Source organism: Trematomus bernacchii, unplaced genomic scaffold (assembly GCF_902827165.1).
Source record: "Trematomus bernacchii unplaced genomic scaffold, fTreBer1.1, whole genome shotgun sequence".
NCBI classification, from domain to species: Eukaryota; Metazoa; Chordata; class Actinopteri; order Perciformes; family Nototheniidae; genus Trematomus; species Trematomus bernacchii.
In genome coordinates this window covers 3,502,649-3,521,886 of record NW_022987567.1, presented here as the reverse complement: position 1 = coordinate 3,521,886, position 19,238 = coordinate 3,502,649, and the positions used below count along the sequence as shown (strand labels likewise).

General features: G+C 39.3%; 1 protein-coding gene across 1 annotated transcript in view; it reads left to right on the top strand.

Annotated features, from left to right (window-relative positions):
* Positions 1-19,238, top strand: part of si:ch211-196i2.1 (collagen alpha-1(I) chain) — an 88,071-nt gene that overhangs the window by 47,868 nt on the left and 20,965 nt on the right. The window contains exons 8-32 of the mRNA XM_034125656.1: positions 664-708; positions 1,641-1,760; positions 3,416-3,454; positions 3,553-3,606; positions 3,724-3,777; positions 5,214-5,321; positions 5,429-5,482; positions 6,406-6,459; positions 6,840-6,884; positions 7,446-7,499; positions 8,142-8,186; positions 8,288-8,341; positions 8,692-8,736; positions 8,832-8,885; positions 8,983-9,027; positions 9,689-9,742; positions 10,639-10,683; positions 10,759-10,812; positions 12,062-12,169; positions 12,658-12,711; positions 13,748-13,801; positions 13,995-14,039; positions 14,385-14,438; positions 17,399-17,443; positions 18,703-18,756. Coding sequence (XP_033981547.1) covers positions 664-708; positions 1,641-1,760; positions 3,416-3,454; positions 3,553-3,606; positions 3,724-3,777; positions 5,214-5,321; positions 5,429-5,482; positions 6,406-6,459; positions 6,840-6,884; positions 7,446-7,499; positions 8,142-8,186; positions 8,288-8,341; positions 8,692-8,736; positions 8,832-8,885; positions 8,983-9,027; positions 9,689-9,742; positions 10,639-10,683; positions 10,759-10,812; positions 12,062-12,169; positions 12,658-12,711; positions 13,748-13,801; positions 13,995-14,039; positions 14,385-14,438; positions 17,399-17,443; positions 18,703-18,756 — 1,437 coding nt within the window. The remainder of the gene's footprint in view (positions 1-663; positions 709-1,640; positions 1,761-3,415; positions 3,455-3,552; positions 3,607-3,723; positions 3,778-5,213; positions 5,322-5,428; positions 5,483-6,405; positions 6,460-6,839; positions 6,885-7,445; positions 7,500-8,141; positions 8,187-8,287; positions 8,342-8,691; positions 8,737-8,831; positions 8,886-8,982; positions 9,028-9,688; positions 9,743-10,638; positions 10,684-10,758; positions 10,813-12,061; positions 12,170-12,657; positions 12,712-13,747; positions 13,802-13,994; positions 14,040-14,384; positions 14,439-17,398; positions 17,444-18,702; positions 18,757-19,238) is intronic.

Below are 19,238 nucleotides of genomic sequence, written 5' to 3'. Positions count from 1 at the left end.
CCACCAACACACTTTCTGTAATGAATTATGACTTGACCACAGGCTTTGTTGCTTTCCTTTGGTGACTGGCGATTGCATTAGTGCGGTATTACATTCCAAGATGTCCAGATGGAGAACATAATGGCCTCACTGCTTTGTCTTTACACCGTGTTGCCTATTTATTTCAATGCATATGCACTACTATGTAAACCTTCAGTAAAAACAAGCTCACAAAAAATCACCTAAATGGGTTCCAGGAAAATGCCATAGTAAAGATGTGGTAACATTTATGAGATGTATTTATTCAGATGCAGCTTCAACAAACAATTCATGTATATCTAAGTACTAATTAAGCCATAAGATCTTAGTGTTTAATTGGCATTCAAGGTGTTGTGGACAATACTTAAAATGTGTCTTTCGCTCAAAAAGGCCACAAACTGTGAGGTTTTACAAGGATCCGGTGCTTTGCTTGTGTGTCAGGTCGCAGGTCTTTCCTTCTTGGGAGTAGTAGGAAGGTTGTTATTTTTACATTTCTGGGATGATTTGTTAAAGATATAACAGTTTCACTTTAACCAACAATTCACTTGTGGTTAAAACACTATTTCAATTAGTTTTTGTATTCATTTTCCCCCCTGTGTTTCCCCTTCTGAGCTGTTTTATTGAAGGTTGTTACTTGTTTGGCAGGGCTGTACTGGTGATCCTGGCCGGCCTGGGTTTAAAGGTGATAAGGTAAGTGTTTCTTTACGAGATAATAACCAATGACGATGTGTTAAGTAAGTCCACTTGACTCCTTTAGATTTGAGTACACTAAATAGAATTTGAGGCTACATCTTGTTATAAAGCTCATTTTCACTTTTGACACGTTAATAGTGCTATAAACTCCTGTCCCTCTGTTCCATTGGGCCCAAGTGTTGATAATTTATGCCTGAGCCCCAATACTGTATTATATCACTTTTATGATGCCATATTAAAAAAACAAACAAGTGTTCCATATAAATTGATTTGTCTTGGATAAACGAACCACTTCCTTTTCATCTCCACAGATGGCAAAAGTACACACATCCTTTACTCAAGTAGAAGTACAGATACTCGTGTTTAAAAATACTCTGGTAAAAGTAGAAGTACTGACTAAACTTCTTTACTCAAGTAAAAGTAAAGATGGCTTTGAAATGTACTTAAGTAAAAAGTACCCATAACTAGCAGCTGTTTTAAAGAGTACCTGACCTCCCTTTATATTAGTAGAACAATAATGTCATTGTTAGCTAATGAATGTTTCCATGCTGAACAACGGCAACATGACAACGTTTTCATTGGTCCCTCTTCTTTAGAGAAGACCAGGAAATGATGGATACACGGATCGTGTTCAAATCAATAGGCACGCAATGACTCTAAATAATAATGATCACGCCACCAAACACACATTCAAACTAAAGGAACCAGCCTGTTTGGAAAATGTAAGAAGTAGAAAGTACAGGTATTTGTGTTCAACATGTGAGAAGTAGAAAGTACAGGTATTTGTGTTAGAAATGTAAGAAGTCAAAGTAAAAAGTCATCAGAAAAATAAGTAGTGGAGTAAAGTACTGAAACCAGAAAGATGTACTTAAGTACAGTAACGAAGTATTTGTACTCCACTACTTCCCACCTCTGTTCATCTCTCATAGGGTAAGCTGGGTTCTGAAGGGCGTTCAGGAAAAAGAGGGGAGTCAGGACCTCCTGGACCGCCAGGGTTTCCCACCTTCTACCTGTGGAAGAACACAGCCGAGGAATTGGCTGCCTTTCAGGTAAGATGGGAACAACAACATACTTCTAAACGGTCAGGTGCAATATTTACATGTAGTCGTTTAGAAAGAGATTTCAAATGTATTTAATACATGTGCTTTATAATTCTTGCACTTTATTTTTAGCCATTTTAATCACATGTCACTAGTGATTTTGTTGTAATAAACACAACATAATTTGAATGCAGCACCATTTATATGCCCAGTTCTTATTAGATAATAGACAGAGATTCGATCAACCTTGTGTCGTATACATTACATTACATTTGTTAGACGCTTTTATCCAAAGCGACTTACATACATTCAGTACTGTGGACAATCCCCACAGGAGCAATTTGGGGTGAAGTGTCTTGCCCAGGGACACAACGACATGCTGACTGCAGTGGGACTCAAACTTGCTCTCCCCTGATTCAAAGTCCAGCACACTATCCACTGAGCCACAGCCTCCAGTATACAGTACCTAGTGTGTGATTTTGAACTGTTCAGTAAAGACCCTGATAAAGGCTCAATGCCAATGGCTGAACAAAGAGGGAAGGCAGATATTTCACATCTTCTTAGCCACTCGGCAAGTGATGAAAAGGCAATATTTTCATGAAGCGATAAGAGATTTTATAATTGTTTTTCATCCAACATTGCATTTCTATGTGTTTGCCAAGACGTGAGAAAGGTTTCTGAAGAGACAGCACAGGGTCAGGTTTAGCCTCGATCAACACTGGCCTGCTAGCCTAGCTCAAGTGCTTTTCAACAACTTTAAAGCTGTCAGATATTGGGATTTAACAAGCCACTAGCATACCCATCGGGACTCTTTACTGACAAACAAGTGGCCACTTGAGACCACATGAACATGTCAGAAGTCTTCTCCTTATAGAGAGCAAAACCAGCTGTTTCTGGATGCTGGGGGGGCTAGCATGCTAACAAGATATGACATTAAAATATGTATAGGTCAGTTTGAGTTGTTAGGGGATGCATTTTCCTGCTATTAAAGAAAGTTAACTGCTTTTCTCAGGCCTGCTTTTCTTGTGCTATGCTAACACATCCTGGACTGAACTCACTTGTGTTGGATATGATAGAATGTAATGTATCTTTCTGATGTAAATACTCGTAAGCTATCACATTTCCTAATGTTCCTTTAAAAATCTTTCCACTGGACGTCCCCTGAAAAGATGGATCCTTCTTGCTCTTCTCTCTAAGCCCTTGAGTAATTAATTGTCAATAATCTAAAAGACACACTGAACATCAAATGTTCTTCGAGGCTGCGCCATCTTACCGAGAACCATAAAACCATAGACCATGAACTATTGGTGCGTGCAAGCCGATGCTCTGTCCTCATCTGTTTAATCTCTCTGCAGTGGCCACAGCTGTATGTGATAGAAGACACCCACCTGTATGTCAGCATGATGGAGAACTGCCTTTACACAAAAGAAAACGGAGAAATTGAAGTCTGTTAGTAGTTTGGGAAGACGATTTGTATTGAGTGTACTTTGAACTCTGTGTGGGTCTAACCTGCATTCATACTTCGTTCATATAGATGGATGGATTTTCAGAGAAAATGGTGCAATTACAGTTGTATGTTGTCCATCCATGTACTTTTATTTCCTCTCAGTTTATTTTGTATTCTGGACCTGTAACTTACCCTGTGTGTTGCTATTCTCCCGTAGCAAAGCAATTTCTACCAGTTACTTCGTGCTGGTTGGCCTGTAAGTATTCTGTGACCATTAATATCCTTTGTTGTTGGGATTTAGTTGTTCTGTAACTCTGCTGACCTGAGGCTGGTATCTTCTTTGTGAGCTTGCAGAGTAGAGAAGGCCCTGAAGGATCACCCGGAGAGATGGGCAAGCCCGGCATGCAGGTAAAACATCCATTCACAAATATAAATGCAAATGGTGTACCAGAATATGCAGCATTTAGAAAGATAATATGGAATTCTGAATTGGTGATAGTGGTATTTGTTGCTCTTCTTTCTCAGGGTCCACTTGGCGAACCTGGAGATCGTGGAAGACCCGGGATGCCAGGAGATTTGGTGAGCACCGAAACCGTCACTTCCTGATCTAGGAAAAACGTTATTGGTTTCAGCAATTTTCCTCTAATCTAAAGAAGACCGTCTCCAAATGTTTTTGCTTTGAGCAATGAAAGAGGCAGTTCATACATCAAGCAGACTGCTTTTGCATTTACCTCTGTGAATATTTTTTATTGGAAAGCCAAACTCTCTGTGTACTCTTCTATCCTTTTTACACATAACTTGTCCACCATGAACATTACCCTTCTCTGCACAGTGTTGTGTCACGAAGCTGTACTTAAGCACGTGTGATTTTTAATAAAAGGGCCTATTAAAATGACAGCTCGACCCTCAGTTGACAAATAGGAAAAGCAGTGCATATTTTTTGAAAAGTGATAGTAATGACTGTATGCAATTGTCATACTTTGCAAAGTCATCCAGAGGGTAATGTTGGAGCCTTTAGCAGACGTTGTGTTTGACACTTCTGATTTGGGCTGAATTTGTCTGAAAGTCGTCATTTTGATTCACAGATCAGCAGGATAAATGTAGGTCTAGTTGGTGACAGAAAGAAATAAGAGAAAAAATAAACACTGAGGGGATACTACTACTACGCCAAATGTTAGATTGTGTTTATACATGCAGCTTCCAGTTGTGTTAAGTGATAAATTGATAATCAAGTATCAGCAACAACCTTTAATAACTGTTCAGGTCATTAAATGTGAAACTAAAATGCCAAGCTATTCATTTCCAGCTTTTCCAAGTTTGCTAATATTCTATTTGACGTATCTGCAAATATAATTTATTTAGGCTTTTGGAAGTTGGTGGGATAAAGACAAGCACCCTGACAATGTCATCTTAAACCCCTTATAATATTGTATACTCTAAATGAACAATTAAAGGATTGCTTATGAAAACTATTGTTGCTGTATGTACATGCATGTAACAGGATGACCCTGAAAAAGAGTTTATTGCTCCAAATGTTACAACTGCACGGAGAGGTTGAAAATCTCACTCATCATACCATTTGCGCCATGTGTAACAGCATCCATCATTGTCACAGCATAAAATATAACGCCGTCCATTGCCAGCACAGGTGGTGGAGCCATTCACTGTGAAAACATGCCGTTTTTCCACCTGTCTTCGGGCAGAGTTATTGCAGGCCACAATCTTCCTGACACTGCGTTGTTATTCAGGTGATGCCTTGTCTGTGTGATGAATGGCCTCACTGAGTGGAAAAGAGTCGATGTCTTCACACTACAGACCTATAAATTATAACGCAGCTTTCCCAGTGAGAAGTCCACGGCGCCTGCAGGCCATTGTGATGTCACTCTTTGTGTGTCTAGTTTGTTTTTGTCAGTTTTCTATTGTTTGCTTAACGTATCTTATACCATATCCTACATTTTCACTAAGCTGATAAAGAAGCAGTATCAACAGTGGTGATCATTCATGTTTTCTTTCAGGGCGAGCGGGGTCTCAGGGGCCCTTCAGGAAAGGCCGGGACCCCAGGCAGAGACGGGGAAAATGGGGTAGACGGTGAGCCGGGGCTACATGGTGATCATGGACTACAGGTGGGCACATTCTCTATAGTAAACAGTTAAAGCATAAGTCAACAGACAGATACATGATGTGTTTTTCACTGTTGAAATGTTTCCATCTCCTCTCTGATTGACACCAGGGCACCTGGGGAGACAGGGGAGAACGAGGGTCCAAAGGGGAAAAAGGTGATGAGGTGAGGAATAAAACAGCACAGCTGCTTCTGTAAAAATAGCAAGTCAGTCCCACTTTAATTCAGATTTACTGTTGGTGAAATTGGAGCCAAGCAGGAATGGTTATACTTTATGCAGTTTTAGCTTCAGCTAATCTTTCGGCCGTAATTTAACAATTCAGCTCTCAGATGTTTACCTAACTTTGTGGGGCAGTTTCAACAAGTCCAAATAGTCCTTGGTATCATTTCAATTAATTTTGATATTTGTACCAAAATACCATACTTTAAAAAAAAACTCTTAATTTCACAAATGAAAAAAAGAGACTTGAAATATTAACATTCCTACCTTTCTTACTGAGGTAGGACAACTATGACATATCGTAATTTAAGTTAATATGGCGGACAGTTGCCGGATTACACATTTAGCAGATACAGAACAACATTATCATTAAGACGAAGTGAAATTGTGTCACCCGGCGATTGTCACACTGAGTCCATTTTCACACTTTACAGTATTCTCTCTTTTTGGTTTCCTCCAACTCCTGTGGGAGAATCTTAGCCACTAAATGTTACTAGCATGTTACCTAGCTAATTAGTTACTAACTGTTTCTATATGCTGTACGATGCCTTGCAGCTAGTGTCCTGTTTTTCACCTGCTGGTGCATAAAACATTTTCTAAGAGTGGTGAGAATATGATCTATAGAGCTAACGTGAACAGCAGAATTGAGCGAAAATATGTATTCTCTCTGGGTTCATCACTGTAAGATACTTTGACAAGCTGTCATGTGATCCATTGTCCGACTCTTATAGCATAATAACTTTCATTCTGATTTTAAACATGTTGCCTAGATGAAATTGATTGACTCATGTTTGAAGAATAAACAAAGAGACAAGAGTTAGAAATGACTACTACGCTGTTGGATCATGTTTTTTCTCTACCTTTCCAGGGTCTCATTGGGGTCATTGGTCCAAGAGGAGAAATTGGTGATCCTGGTGAGAAGGTAAATATCATTAATGTTTAATTCCTCCTGAATATTTGTATATATAAAAGGAATGTCAATATATCCAGATGAAGTTTTTTCTTAACTGTCTAGATTGCTTTTGAGTGGTGCAGAGATGACGTATTCTTGTCAACAGACATTTATTGTCGTATTTAATGTCGTAGAACAAAACACACAAATTCAGCTTGTATTAACCACGGACCCTATTTCAGGCAGATAACGAAAAAACATATTCAAAAAACTGTAGGTTTTAATACGAGGGAATCAGAACTGGAAAAATGCTAACTTATCTCAACGTTTTAGGACTCATTCCTGCACCACTAGTGCCTGAACAACCAGATATAGAGGTATAATCTTGTACTGTGTTTTTCTTTGTTTAGGGCTCACCTGGTTTATCTGGCCCTCCTGGTCCTGTCGGACTACAAGTGAGTGTCTTTACCCCCTGCTTTCAGTTTCTTTGCAACAGACCAGGATCTTCTGCAGGGATTTTACATTACACTCAAAATCAGAAAGCAATTCTCCTTTATCTGTGCAATAAAGATGCTTATAAATAAACAACATTTACAATATAATCCACTCGACAACATGCCAGCCCATTACAGGATGCATTTAAAACAACATTGAAAAAAACAGGCCTTCTTCTGTAATACCTTTCTTACATATCCAACGAGTGTAAAACAAAACAATAAGCTTTTGTGAAAGAAAGACGTGCTCCTCTGAATCCTTTTTAATCCCTAAGCCAGTCCCTCTTTGAACTTTGAGTTCCAGGCAGCGAGGCGCTGACTCCCATTTTCTCTTCCCTCTATCCTTGGGTTTACTTTGATTCAGTTTGACATGAAACCAGAACCTCTGCCTCGTAGTATTAACACAGGCACTGTGACCAGTATGCTGTAATCTCTATGATTAAACCTTACTTTGAATACAGCGTTTTCTATGTATTTTAATGATATACTGTTGCTAAATTGACACTGAATCCTTTTCTGCAGGGGCCTCAGGGGACCCGAGGTGGCTGCGGGCCAGAGGGGCCCTATGGGCCTGATGTGAGTGATGCACCGTCTGATTATAGCTGCTACACAAGTAGATCTCTAGCTTTGCACTATTCTGAATGATTCTTCTATAAGTGAAAGTGATCATGCCTTTCACACTAGTACACCACTGCTTTACTACATTATCATGTGGTGGTTCTTACATTAAGGGCTTAGTTCAACAACCACCACAATTCAGTCATGACATTATTCTTCAACAGCAACTGAATCTAGTGACCTGTGTACCAAACAATAAGAATTATTATTATAATTATACAACATAATAATAATTAAAAGCCCCGAAATTAATTATTTTGAATTTGTCTTCTTTTTCTGGTTTAGCCACAAAGCTAACCATGTAAAGCAAAGTATTAATAAAAAATATATATATTATTTGACCTTTGGAACTACAATGTCGTATTTTGCAATTGCCAGATCTGCTTTTTGGAGATATTTGGTAAATATCTGTCCACCTTTTTCTTAAGCGTTTCACAGAATGCTTTGGAAAAGGGGAGGCATCTTATGCATGTTTTGCAGCTGCACCAACTGTCTCAATGATGTGTATTAAGGTTATGCATTTCCCTCTGAATATGGACAATGGAACTGATGGACAATGTGGAAAATGTATCACTCATGCTTATATGAACCTGTCTCCAGGGAGAGAGTGGACTGGATGGTCCCGCTGGTCTTGCAGGGCCGAGGGTAAGCAAACACGATGTTATGATACAATATTTGTCTGGTATTTATAATTATGAATATATATATATATTCATAATTATATACTGCTTGTGTGTGTCTCACAGGGTGCTCCGGGTATGACAGGACGAGTCGGAGCGCAAGGAATGAATGGCTCAAGAGTAAGATTACACCATAACCACTCATTATTGTGCAAGTGAAAGCTATTTTGGATTATTAGATTTAGTGGTAATTGTTTAAAATGAGTAAAAACTGTCCACTTCCAAATTTCCAGACAAAGATGCCATCCTTAGATTGTTTATTTTCTCAATCAACAACAATGTAATTTACAAGGAAAGAAACGAGTAACTGTAAATTAACGTATGATGTGTAAAATGAAAAATTAAGCTAAATAATTTTTATTGTATTTATCCTTTATGTCTGGAAAGCTTCATACACCTCACACTGAGTGTCCTAACTGAGTTTGCAGGTTACTTCCTGTGTGTGTAAAACGGTTTATTGTTTCTTCCAGGGCGACATGGGACCTGCTGGCAGTGTTGGTCCCAATGGCCCACAGGTATACATTTGCTTTGGTTGTATATACGCTGCATTTATTCAACCTGCTGGACATGTTTAGAGACTGTGTTGGCACTTTACTTTTCTCTTGACTAGGGGCCTCTAGGTTTAGAGGGACAGATGGGACCTCCAGGACTCAGAGGACTCCAAGTGAGTACAGTTCAAGGCAAGACGTTTGACCGCGGGGTGTTGTTTCATTCATTTTTCACCAGTAAAGTGCAGAAGGTTAATGTGTTCATTTACACAGGGACATCCAGGACTGATCGGGGCTTCTGGACCTAAAGGAGAACCTGTAAGTGTGTTCTCTTAAAGTTAATGTTTCTTGTTTTCTAAACTAAAACAGTGCACAGGAGATTAAGGTGTTGAGCTTGAACAGAGCTGCACAAAGTGTAAGTCACACAGCTGATGTGAAAGGCTCTGCTTTACAATTTTAAGACAATGATTTTTCAGTTGTAAAGAATTGAAATTAATTCAGTATATTGCACATGCATGGCTGAGGACAAAATGTAAAGAGTAACAGGAGACCAAAAGACAATAAATATACAATGATGCATTTAGATAGCAGCTGTTGGTTAGCAAATATGTATTCAGACAGCAACATCTAATTAAAAGAACATTGGACAGAGTTTTGTCAAAATAAAGAAATGGCTCATGCTTATCAAGAAAACAGGAAGTGTATATCCCAAGCACAGTGTGAGAAGCTTTCTCATTACGCTGCTCCAGATAAGAGTACCTTCCATCACCAGTATGTTATTTAACTTACATTACATTCACTGTTGCTCTTATGTTTCTGATTAAGGACAATTAGCATTATAGACTGTTTGCTTCAATCTGTTGTGTATTCTATAGATAAGGCAATTCCAAAGTAATACATCCACATTTAGGTCTGCATAAAATGCAATATCTTATCGCTCTTTTTCATTTTGCGTTTATTTTCTTTCTGTTCATATCAGGGGCCTGTGGGGCCAATGGGGGCCCGGGGGGATCCCGGCTTTGAGGGGCCAATGGTGAGTTGTACTTAAATATTTTCTTTAGTGAATTACTGCATCACATTACAGTCACACACATGCACTATAGACACAAATACACACACACTGTAGACAGAGGTGTCACAAGCAGTTGTGAAGGCACTGCAGAAACATCCTGCAGCCTCACAGTGCCATCTGCTGTTTGTAGTGTGTCAGTGGATCAGGACATGGTGCTGTGGGACTCTGAAGTCACTGGCCGTTTCTCAATCACGAGGATGCTGGCTTGGTAGTCGCGTACTTCCAAGTCACTTCCTTCAGAAACGAAGCAAGTGTGCTTCCAAGCCACAGCTTCGGAAAACGAAGAAGAATGGAACAGGCTAACAAGTGTGCCACTCTCTCTAACGGTTTCAACATAAACTGTACCGAAAATAAATACCTCACGATGTCTATCTAATTATGAACTTGCTTTACTTTCACGGAACACATTTTTGGTGATAACAAACAAATGTAACAAAGTAACATATTTACCAACACATGTTCTACGCCACTACATACTTACATTTAAAGGTGTGCTGCGTCGGTTCAGCCATTCTCCGCAAGGGTTTTTGAAATTGGTCCGTGCGGAAAGCATTGTGGGGATTTTAAGGACGCAAAGTCTACCCATGTGCAGCCTCGAAATTTCCCCCAAACCAATGACACGGCCTCGGTGGAATTCCAAGTATGCTGGAGATTGGAACAGTCCTTCGGCGGCACTCGATGAAGCCAATATCCTCGCGATCGAGAAACGGCCACTGTGTTTCTTATTTACTCTGATGGAAGACACATTTCAGAGAAATAAGACACAAGTGAAATCAGTCTGCTATTCAGAAAGGGGAGTGTAAAATTCTGTTATTGAACAATGCTGTGTAATACATTTTGAATACTTTTTTTTACAGGGTGCTTTAGGGACAAAGGGCCCTATGGGTTTTCCCGGTTTAACGGTAGGTTCTCTCTATAGATTTACAAACATGTTTAATGCAAAACATTATTGGTTTTGAACATTGAATTCTTTACAGGGTAAAGGGGGACCAGATGGGGACAAAGGGGATCCAGGACCTAAAGGCGACAAAGTAAGAGCCAGCTACTTCCTGTTCTCTCAATAAGGCTCATTAACAAGAATAATACAATGTCATAGAGCTACTTAAGGTAAATGTGACCCGCTCTATCGAAATCAGTCGGAAGTCGCAGTGGCTCATTTCAAAATAAACGTGGATTTGCGTAAAAAACTATTTTTTTGGGGTTCGGGTGTTTTGTTTGATTTTAAATAAACAAAGTCTTGGCTTTCAGAATATGAAACTTTTATTTCCAAAATCACACGATAAATAAATTTGTGAAGCTTGTAAAGGGAAGATGACAGGCACCTCTCGCTCGCAATCTGCTCTTCCGTAGCGCCGCCCCCCCTCCCTCCGGCTGAAATTATGAATGTAAGGCATATAGTAATCATAGATAACACGGCAGGGTCCGTTACAGTTTGTTTTCATCTGATTTCAATTAAACAAAGTCTTGGCTTTCAGAATATTAAACTTGTTTCGGCAAATTTAGATGATAAATACAACTATGAAGCTTGTAACGGCATATTTACAAGCGGAGAACGGAGTCATTTAACGTCACAGCAAGCATAACAACAGCCGGTGTTTCTCGTGAGTGTTTTCCCCGGGAAACAAACACAATACACACAAACGCAAAAATACACAAACACACACACACACATACACACACACACGCGCGAGCTTCCCCCAGACCAGTAATCCAAACGGAAATATTTTCCCTCCGGACTATTTTGATCATTTGCTCCGCTAATAATCAATCAAATCGATGGATTCCAGAGAAGAGGAAACTTTGAAGGCATTTTTCTCAAAATGATGACTCGGTGACAGTCATTATATAATGTGACATATTTTGCTTAATATTTGGAGTACAAAAACAATCTTGATATCATTAGAAAGCTAGGAATCTCCTCTTTCCAGCAGTGTATCCAACTCAAAATGTGTCTTCGGGTCAATGCGACTGATTTCGATAGAGCATGTCACAAATATGCTTATACATTTTCTGTTCAACACAAAGTAAAAGTTACTGTACATCAAATCTAAACAAACTTCTCAACACTTTGGAAAGCCATCATGATAATGAACTGGTGAACAGAACATTGATTGTGTATGCAAGTCTATGTTAATCAATCAAATTCACAAAGTTGGCAATAAGACTCACAGAAAGCAAGTCAACATATTTCCCAAAAAGCTAACCTGTTCATTTATATTCTTCTGTACAATGTCTCTATGCCTTCTCATGAGAAAAAAATCCTTTTTGTTTTCGTCTCAGGGTATTCAGGGGGCAGCAGGTATTAGGGGTCCTCAGGGAGAGAGGGGCTCCCTCGGCTTCCAAGGTTTCGAGGGCACCAAGGGCCAGCCTGGCCCCAGTGGCACTGAGGTACAGTAAAGAGCACGGTTAAAATACTTTTTAATAACAGTGATGTCAATTAGGAGCTGGATGTTTTCCAACAAAGAGAAAAAAAAGTCTAAGCTTGAGAATGAACTTTAATGCATAGTGGGTATTTTTTTTTAAAGTGAACTGCAAGAATGTTATTTGAGAAAAAGTTGAATTTGCAAAAAAAAGGTAACATTTTAATGAACATAAGATTTGTCCTTAAACAAGTGACTCAATGTTTTCAAGTGTATGTATAAAAGCTAATATATGTTGATGTAGCTCAACTTTTCACATAACATGCCACTTGTTAGAGTTGATTAACACTGGCAACTTGCAAAATAAACATGATAGCCAGATTATTAACCCACATTGCAGCACACTATTTTCAGCATAATATTGTATTACATGCGCTTTAAGCCAAGCGAGAGAAGCAGCCTGGTGAAGGTGAAAGAGGAGATAAGCTTCACTGATTTTTATATTTCTTCATCCAGGGTGAAAATGGAGAAACTGGTCTTCAGGGAAAACAGGGCGGCCGTGGGTTAAAGGTCAGTGATGATGATTTGTGGGTCTGAACACCAAGAAATGTCAGATGAGTTCATGTGTTGTTCCAAACTTCACATCTAACTGAAACTTTAGAGCCTCCAGCGGCCTCCTGCATGTTCATTTCCCAATCCAAATGTGAGTGAATTAACAACATTTGACTGCAATAATATCAATTAAAAAAATTCCTGGTTTTTGACTCGGTCAGGCATATTAACTGATTTGTCATTAGTGTTTAGGGATTACAGCTCTCTGCCATATTTGAGTTTAAAATAAAGTGAATAGTGAAAATATTATCTTAAAACATCTAGTGTGATTATTCAGGCTTTTGTCATCTACTTTACTAACATCATTATCCTTGTACTGTACTAAAGTGTGTCCGGCAGTGGCTCAGTCAGTAGGGGCTTGGACTGGGAGCTGTAGGGTCGCTGGTTCAAGTCCCCGACCAGACCTAAAATATGGAGTGTGGACTGCTACTTGGAGAGGTCCCAGTTCACCTCCTGCCCTGCTGTGGTGCCCTTGAGCAAGGCACTGGACACCCCCCTTCCCCCCTCATTCCCATCTCACTCCCATTGCTCCCCCGCCGCTGTACAATAGCTGCCCACTGCTCCTAGTACTAGACTCCTGGTACTAGGATGGGTTAAAAGCAGAGGCCAAATTTCACTGTGTGTGCTGTGTGCTCTGCATGTGTGTCCAAGTGACACCTACTAACATGCCATAACAAGTGCATTACGTGTATTACACAAAACAAATGTGAATTAAATGATTATGTTAACAAATGTCTAGAAATAAGTACATTTAGATTATATGAATTTGGTCAATCTTAGACACAAGAATAACTCTAAATAAAAGCCAATGATGTGAAATTAAGCAACACTGAGATATATGAAGCATTACGTATCATTTCTGCTTATAAAATTCAACATAATTTCTCCCGGGCTAGAAATAGAAATCAGTAAAACATACAAGGTAGCACAAAGACAGTTTTATAATAGATATTGATTGTCTGCAACCATCACTAATATCTGAACCTCCTTGAAGGGAAACAGGGGGCCGGATGGACGCAACGGCAAACCAGGACCCAGAGGAAGCAAGGTAATAAAATACATTTAATTAGCACAATAAAGACTTAACGATATTGCCTGATTAGAATTAGAATAAGCATTATTCTTTCCATTTCCTTTTTCCTGACAAATATCTGGACTTTGAGATACCTGTGCAAGTTTCTGTGTATTCAACCACAGTTATTAGGTATTGACGTTGCCCTTTCTCAATGCTTTGTCTCCAGGGCCGACCTGGACAGAGGGGCCACGTCGGCCAACCGGGTCCATCGGTAAACTGAAAGCCTGTCGCTAATTATTTGATATGTATTAGCTCCTGAATCCTATATAAATCTGGCCACAAAATGCAAGTCGTAAACGTTTGTTAATTGTCACATTTTGGATTAAATGTTTATTTCTGACTCTTAAGACCTTAAGAGTAGTGAGGAATTCAATATTTTTCATGTGTCCATCTCTCATGTAAAAAGTAATAATCCTTTGTCTGATTTAAATGGCTTTTCTCCTCCTTTCTAAGTCCTTTATTTATATGGTTTAAGCTGTTAATCAGATGCCTCTTAAGGTTACCCTGAAATTCTGGATTTGTTTATATATAATTGTTGTGTGTGTGTATCTGACAGGGTTTGCCAGGGCCACATGGACCAGAGGGAGCTGAAGGAAAGCCTGGTACACAGGTTCCCATTCTCTATCATATTTCAATTCCATCACCTGTAAATGTTGTCTGTATCCACTTACTCCTATCACATACTATACAAGCATTGTATATTGTAGTTTATTATTAAAACCACGACTTATTTAACTTACTCACATTAACTGTCTCAGTTTAAGTCCGAAGTTAGAGGCACAAACTGGTGATAGGTATAGAAAGAAGAGACACCTCACTTCACATCATCACACACTTCACTTCTTTCAAAGAAAAAGGCTTCTCTGAATACAAGATTTCCTGGCTGTTGGGTGACATTTAAAGAAGTGACACACTGAAAGACTGCTGAGACAGAAATGCCCTCAAACTGTCAAACCCACTGTCGAGTTGAGTCCAGGTTACTCTGATTAGTTAATTGTAGCTTTAGCCAGCAGGGGGCAGTATCAGTACAGGACAGCAGTATTGTGTGAGATGTTGTATGCTGATGTTCAAGTTGTGCAGTTTAACAGTTAATTTCTCATTTCTTCATTAGTGTGTTATATCCATGATTGAGAGAGCACATTACTGTGAGAATTGCCTTATTCCAATGGAGGGAAACATTGCAAAGTGTTCATCTTATTAATTAACACAAAAAATGAAGTGTAGAATTGAAAATGACATTTCTGCTTTCTTTGTTTTATATAATGTTTTGCTGTAAGTCAGACTTTGAAGACGTCACCCTCTGTGAACTTGTGATGCGAAATTAACATGTGCCATAAATGATACATCATTTAATCATAACAAATAATCAACAGATTAATGTGGCATGAAAATTGTTATTTGAAATGGTAAATTGGGGTTACTGAGTTATACAAAGTGTCTACTGCAAGTTCACTTGTATCAAGACTTTGTGTTGCAACAAATTGAAAGAATATATTTAAAAATTGATTTTCCTTCTTGCCATAGACTTGGCTAAGAAGATCCTCACCACCACCTTTTCTGACTAGTGTACGTATATAAAGCTACAGCCATTGGAGAGTTAGCTTAGCTTAGCATAAACACAGAAAACAGCTGGCTTAGCTCTTTCCAAAGGCGACAGAATCCAGGAATCAGCACCACAAAAGCTCACTAACTTGTCTGGTAAATCTGTTCAAAACACAAAGTGTATGAAGATGGGATTGTAGGTGTGGGAGTTGCCCGGTGACTTTGCATGTCTTAGTGTTATCTTCACCCTAAGGTTACCACATCCGAGAAACAGTCCATCACATAAATACCCTACAGGTCTTTTGAACCTTTTAGACAGAGCCTGTCTCCCCCCTGCTGCCAGTGTTTATGCCTTAGTGGTGACTTATCACATCCTGACACCTTGATGTCACAAGCTTTTGTACCTCACGGCATGAATGCTACAAAGTGTCTGTGAGAAGAGGGCAGCAAAGCACCTACATCACACCTCTGCAGCAAATTTGACCGGTCCTGTTTTAGCTGCTATTACATTAACACAAAAACCATTAATCATCACCAAATTTCATTTAACACCCTTTCAAACTGTACATATTGTATCAGACTACTGGTATACATGAAAAACTGCAGTAAATATACAAAGAATAGACACTGAACATGTATTGCGTGTGCCAGGTGTGATCCATGTGGGGGGATGGGCACATAAGAGCGGCAAATGTGTCAAATTGTTCTGTGTGTGTGTGTGTGTGTGTTTGTGTGTGTGTGTGCCAGGTGTGATTCACATGGGGGGATGGGCTCATAAGGGGGGGAACACATTTAGTGTGTGTGTGTTGTGGTGTGTGTGTTTTATCTGATCCGGATGGTTACTAATTCCTTTTCTTTATGGCGGTCATTTTTGACCGGGAACACCATGGGTGTTACAAAGTTGACTAAATCATCCAAAATGCAATGACAGTGGTGATCAGCAATTGTATATGTTGAAATGTCTACTGTGAAGGATATCATAAAGCCTTAATGCAATCAAATGTAAAACAAAAAAGTTATGATTGATGAAAGTAGTAAATCAGTCAGATTTGACCCGAAGACAACAGGAGGGTTAAAGAGGCCCTTTGGGGGATTTTCCCTTTTCTTTAGTGTGTTATATCGGTTGTTGTGCATGTAAATGGTCTGGAAAGGCTAAAATCCCAAGGTTCCCTCCAGAGGCAGTTTCTCTCCCGCCCCCGAAACACCTCCATTGGACTCCTTTATTTTAAAGGGGACCTATCATGCAAAATGCACTTTTGTACGTCTTTTATACATGAATATGTGTCCCCGGTGTTCCAGGGAACTCACCAAGTGTCAGAAAAACACAACCCTCTCTATTTTCCTCCATACCCAAATCTCTAAAAAAGGGGCTGCAACGGATCTGATAAAAACTGATCCAGATTTGAACACTGTCCTGACGTCAGGACGGTGGCGCTACGGCTATTGGGCCAACTCCACCAATCAGGAGGAGACAGCCACGGCCATTGCCGTTCGAAAGCGCTGGAGACGCTGTAGTACATATGCCAGGCCTCTAGATGGTGCTGTTGATCACAGAATAAACCCTTGCAAAAACAGAGCTATAAATTGTCAAATTGAGCGAAATGAGGCATGGCTAAAATGCATGATCTGTTTGGTATTTTGAAAAGAAAAAAGTATAAATATGCCTTATATAGGTATGGTCCTACACTATATTATTCAAATATAGCATGATAGGTCCACTTTAATTGTCACGACATAGTGACATCACTATAGGCCCTTTAAACATACTGTATGTGGTTTTTCTGCTGTTGACAAGAGCGAGAGAGTATATTCCAATGTTGTGGCTGTAGCTTTATATTCATGTGCAGATAAAGAGTGGCATCTTCTCAGTTAATTCTGATGAAATGGCTTGATTAGATAGAGATACATTTTTCTAAGTCTATAAGAAAGTTTATTATTTGATGATACTTACTATTTGCTCCCGAAATGACCTTTTGCAGTTGGTAGAAATTGCATTGTTGGTATTTTCTCCTTGTCTTTCTGTTTCAGGGTCCCTCAGGTGCAGCTGGCAGTCCTGGCAGTAAAGGAGCAGCGGTAAGAACGTTACCCTCACAATGACCTCAGCGTTCATTACATCATCCCTCTCGCTCGGCTTTTTTGACTTTTTGCCAAGCGCTGCAGGGTTCAGCCGAATAAAAGCCCTTCTTACAGTTTTACAAGACAACCCATGATTAAATACAGAAGGTTTTATGGATTAATGAGCAGGCAAAACACAACAAACATGAACAGGAGAGGGCTGAACCGGCTACCAGCAGATAATGGTATCAGGTGTGTTCACTGACAGTGGCAAGGGCTGATCAGGGTTCATGTAAATCCATGTGTGTGATGCAAACACATGGATTCACATGACCATATATACATGATATACATCCTAACATTGCACCTAAATTGGATTGTTGAACATACCAAGTATTACATTATTACATTACATGCCACTTGTTAGACGCTTTTATCCAAAGCGACTTACATACATTCAATACTGTGGACAATCCCCACAGGAGCAATTTGGGGTGAAGTGTCTTGCCCAGGGACACAACGACATGCTGACTGCAGTGGGGTTTGAACCTGTGACCCCCTGATTCGAACACCAACGCACAACCCACTGCGCCACACACCACTGTTCCAATGATGGAAAGACACATTTGTCTTAAAAATCATTATTCTTAAATCATCATTATTTTTGCTTTGTAACCAAACAAAACGGCCCAAACAAATGATGTGTCCCAATTAAGATACTTCAGTTAGTACCCTATGTATTTTTTTTGACAAGTTATGCTACGTCGCCAAGATAGCGACAGTTTTTAAAGTATCCAGATTTTTGCACTCGTCCAGCTTTTTACTGTTTATGAGATTTACTGTTTAAGAACTGCAGATGTACAACTGCTGAATTATCATTATTCATATTTGCCAAATGAACAGTTACGACAATTTCTCCATTGACTGCTTAAGTTAACAAAGACAAATGTAGCATTTTAAATGTAAAAGTCTTAAATTAAACTCTTAATCACCAATACTATTATCCATAATGACATTTAGGGAGTAGCCTCATGACTCCCATCAAACGTAATGGCAGATAAACGATGAAATGGCTGATAAAGCACAAGCCATAAGATAATACACTGAATCAACTCATATAAACCAATACCGCAACAGTTCAGTGCACGTTTATTAACTTCTAAAATGACAGTTTGTTCCACATTTGCACTTTTAGATGTTTGGTCTCATCTCTTTCACTTCTTTAAGCCTCTTCCCACTTCTTAGCAACTTTTGTATTACTTCTCTTACTTTTCTAGGGTTCTCAAGGACTTGCTGGAGACAGAGGAGCAGATGGCCCCCTAGGTTCTCTGGTAAGCTTGTTTTTATTCTCTAGTTGTCATTTGGAAGACAGAGTAGAGGATGACAGAAGCTACTGTGTGAAACTGAGGTTTTTGGAGAGGAAGCAGCCAGGCAGGAAGTCTGTAGATGAGCAGATCCTCTGAAGCATATAGCTCGAGAAGGAGAGGATGGATTGATTGTGAAATAAATGTTTAACTCTCTGAACAGCCAAGCAGTTTTATGGCCGTTTTATTGTTTTTGTTGCTCCTGACACATTTTGCTGTCTCTGGCATGGTTTTTTACTTCGATATGTTCTTCATGCACTGTTCACGCTTAAAGAATAGGACAAATAAATAATTTGTTTTAGTTTAATTGGAGAAAAAAGGAATCTATTTACAGTATATACAACATTTAAATGTAAGTGTGTTAAGTGTTATCAATATAGGGGGAAACATTGCATTTTATGTTTGTCGCATGATCTGGTTTGTGCAAATGGTTTATTTAAAATGACACG